Source organism: Plasmodium cynomolgi, chromosome 10 (assembly GCF_000321355.1).
Source record: "Plasmodium cynomolgi strain B DNA, chromosome 10, whole genome shotgun sequence".
Taxonomy (NCBI): domain Eukaryota; phylum Apicomplexa; class Aconoidasida; order Haemosporida; family Plasmodiidae; genus Plasmodium; species Plasmodium cynomolgi.
Genome location: NC_020403.1, coordinates 302,357 through 306,225, shown reverse-complemented (window position 1 = coordinate 306,225; position 3,869 = coordinate 302,357). Strand labels below are relative to the sequence as shown.

The 3,869-nt window shown below is 44.1% G+C and overlaps 1 protein-coding gene across 1 annotated transcript; it reads left to right on the top strand.

Moving 5' to 3' along the window:
- Positions 1–258: 258 nt before the first annotated feature.
- PCYB_101660 (zinc finger protein) lies at positions 259–3,105 on the top strand (the record flags this gene model as incomplete). The annotated part of the gene is made up of 2 exons (XM_004222715.1): positions 259–386; positions 465–3,105. 2 exons carry the CDS (start codon positions 259–261, stop codon positions 3,103–3,105), a joined length of 2,769 nt encoding a protein of 922 aa, XP_004222763.1.
- Positions 3,106–3,869: the final 764 nt, after the last annotated feature.

The following is a 3,869-nucleotide window of genomic DNA, read 5'->3' as shown; positions in this document are numbered from 1 at the left end:
CGGGGGTGATACCTTAATAGAAGAAGCTTCTTTCCATTAGCGAGAGGGCAACACGGATAAGGAAATCTCTTCATTGAGGGTATATTTTCCATCTTACAGAACTGCACATTTGGTAGCTGCAAAAGAGCCTGTTTGACGAAGTGGCAAATTGCTTCCGTGAGAGCATATCCGCAGTTCGATTCATTACGCGAGTAGCAGTGGTGGATCTACCACAACCAATCAACCCATATTGTTATCTGTCTATATATGTAACCCAACATGATGAATAACAAAAACGTGAACAGTAGCACCCAAGGACAACAACAGTCCTCCTTGGTGGTGACCCAAATTCCACGAAAGAAGCAATTTTACAAAACGAAGATGTGTCCGTGGTTCTTCTCGGGGAGGTGTGATAGAGGCGTAGACTGTTTATTTGCACATTCACAAGAAGAATTAAACCCAATTCCTGATTTATCCTTTACTAGTTTGTGTCCCTTGGCGAAAAAGGCAGGAGTATGCAAAAATGAAAAATGCAGTTATGCACATTCTGTTTGTGAGTTGAGGCCGACTGGAGATTTATACAAAACGGCTCCGTGTACAAAATTTCTGAGAGGAAAATGTAACGCCGAATCGCATTGCAGGCACGCGCACTATATTGAGGAATTGCGTCCCCTTCCTGGAAATTTGTCTCCCTCTCAAAATGCCATCAACCTTATGCTCGCCGCCCCACTGGCCGGTTCGACTCAAAAGGGCAGCAAAAATAAGAACAGCGGAAATAGCGGAAATAGCGGAAACGGTGGCAACAGCAGCAGCAATAGCACCCACAACAACCATAACAGCCATAACAACCATAACAGCCATAACAATCATAACCACCACAACCACCACAACCACAACAGTCACAACAACCACAACAATCACAACAACCACAACAATCACAACAACCACAACCACCACAACAGCCACAACAACCACAACAGTCACAACCACACCAGCGGCAGTGGATACTTCTCGGAGGAGAACAAGAACAGCGAAAACATAATAAAGTCGACGAATTCATTACTCTGCAACTTCTCTACACAAAACGGAGTCAACAGTAACCGATTTAGCAAAAATTTCGAGAAGAACGGCACGTCGGACAATAACATTAGCAGCAACGTGAATAATGGAGGTGGAACTTGCAACATGAGCAGCGGGATGATGAACTGCAATATGAGCGGCAATATGACGAATAACTTGAGCAGCAACGTGACGAGCAACATGAGCAATAATGTGAACAGCAGCCACGTGAACAACCACGCGAACAATCACTCGAATAATCACGCGAACAGCCACTCGAACAACCACACGAACAACCACTCGAACAACCACGCGAACAACCACGCGAACGGAACCATCAGTCGCGGCATGAGTCGCAGTATGAACAGCAGTTTGAATAATAACAACATGAACAATGCGATGAACAGTTGTATGAACAGCTGTATGAACAACTGCGGAATGAACAGCGCAGTGAGCAGCGGAATTAACAACGCAGTGAATAGCGGAATTAACAACGCAGTGAACAGCGGAATTAACAACGCAGTGAACAGTTGTATGAACAACTGCATGAACAGTTGCATGAATAACGGGATGAATAACGGGATTAATAGCGCGATGAATAACGGGATGAACAACACCATGAGTAGCACCGTGAATGTGAACAAAAACTACCAGAAGAGCTCATCCTACCCGAACAAGCTGTACGCGCTGCTAAAAAACAAAGAAAACAGCGAGGAGTACAATAGCGCAATGAACACCATGAACATAAAGAATTACATGATGAATAATAACAACGATATGGAGAGCGCAAGCGGGCTTATAAATCCCTTCAATTTAAGAAAGTTGCAGAATATGTGTAGTGGATCGAACGAACAGAACGGAGCTTTCAAGTCGATCAACGAATTGTTGAATCAAGACATGAACATGAATCGATCGATGAATGGGAGCATGCACGGAGGGAGTCTAGCCACCAGCCTGGGTAGCAGCATGACCAACATGGGTAGTAGCATGACCAACATGGGTAGTAGCATGACCAACATGAGTAGCGGCATGACCAACATGGGTAGCAGCATGACTAACATGAGTAGCGGCATGACTAACATGAATAGCGGCATGGTGAACAACATGTCCGTCATTTCGAACCTATCGAATGGAAAGGCCAACATGAGCAACATGAGCAACATGAGCAATATGACCAACATGACTAACATGACCAACATGACCAACATGAGTAACATGAGCAACATGAGTAACATGAGTAACATGAGTAACATCCCCAGCAGCATCAACAGCACCCAATACTACAATTTAAGTAAGCAAAAGAAGAGCGATGTGTTGAGCAAGTACCCCTCATTCCAAAGTAATGACTCTTCTTCGTCCATGAGAATATCAAGCAATTCTTCAAAGGATTATGCCCCAGATAATGAGGAGAAAAAATTAGTAGACACAATCGAGCACATGGAAATTACAGCGCAGGATAGTGCACTGAAAGTTATCGAGGATGACAATGAAAAGTTGAATATTGCCGATATTAAAAATTTCCTGAAGTTGTTGCAAATGACGAACACGAACAATTACAAGGAGGATAGCTTTTTGCTGAATGATGAGTTAAAGAAGAGTAGCCACCTCATGCATGACCAGCAACCGCAGCAATCGCATCAGCCGCATCAACAGCATCAATCGCATCAACCGCACCACCCTCATCACGCGCAGCAATCTCAGCACCCGCAACATCTGCAGCAATCGCAGCAATCGCAGCACGCACAACACTCGCAACTCGCGCAGCAGTATAACCCCGGGCCAGCTGTGAAGAACGGCAACAATCACCCAAAGCAACAGCCCAAGAATATTGAAGTGGTGCCTGGTGCCCATTTACCCGAACATTTCGTACACACCGGCAATATGCCCAACACGCAAAATGATGAAAATAGCATGAACAAGTATGACGTAAATGGAGACGTAAAAAATATTTACAAGTTAAACAACAATTCACTGATTAGCTGTTCCAACTTTTGGAATTACCCAGAAGATGAGCTGAACACGACAGCTTCGAAAATTGTGCAAAACGTGGAAATCTTCGACTACTAAGAGGGAGAGGCAGAAAGGAGAAAAAAAAAATGAGGAACAATGGGGAAGGGAAGCATATTTTATCGAAAATATGTTGAAGGCTGCCCCCAACGCGCGTGCGCCCATGTATACACACATAATGTGGACAATACACTTAATGTGCGCTGACACTTACACATTTTATAACGCGGGAAAGGGCAAATACGTGACGAGCCGATCATGCTAGCGAAGCTGTGCCCAACGAATTGCAAAGAATTGCCGCAGCCACGTACGTCAGAAAACACTTGCTCCATTTGAAGGAGCAGCATTAACTTATGATATTTAAAGGTGCATGGACCGTGTGGCAAATTTTCGCATTCGTAAATTTCAAAAAGGGTCAGAGAAGGTCGTCCAGCGCATATATGCATACATATGTGTATACATATTTATGTATATGTATATATATATACACATGAGCCCGCGCGAGCACAAGACGACGAAGCGGATGGAAAATCGAGTAAAGAGAAAAATAAGCCACATGATGCTAGTTGTGCCCGCAATGTGCGCCTTTTAAGCATGCACATATAAAATGTATACACAAATTTGTGCGTGCGCGTGTATGTGTACAATGGTAGTATACGTGTGCCAGCGCGCGCCTCGGTATATGAATTGAGCATATGCGGTTACCCCCATCCCCGCAGCAACACAGGTTTTCGACCGTTGTAGTTTCCTCGAACGAAGCAATCGAATAGAATGCCTCTTATTTTAAATGTGTCAATTTATCCATAAGTAGCAAAAGTGATCTA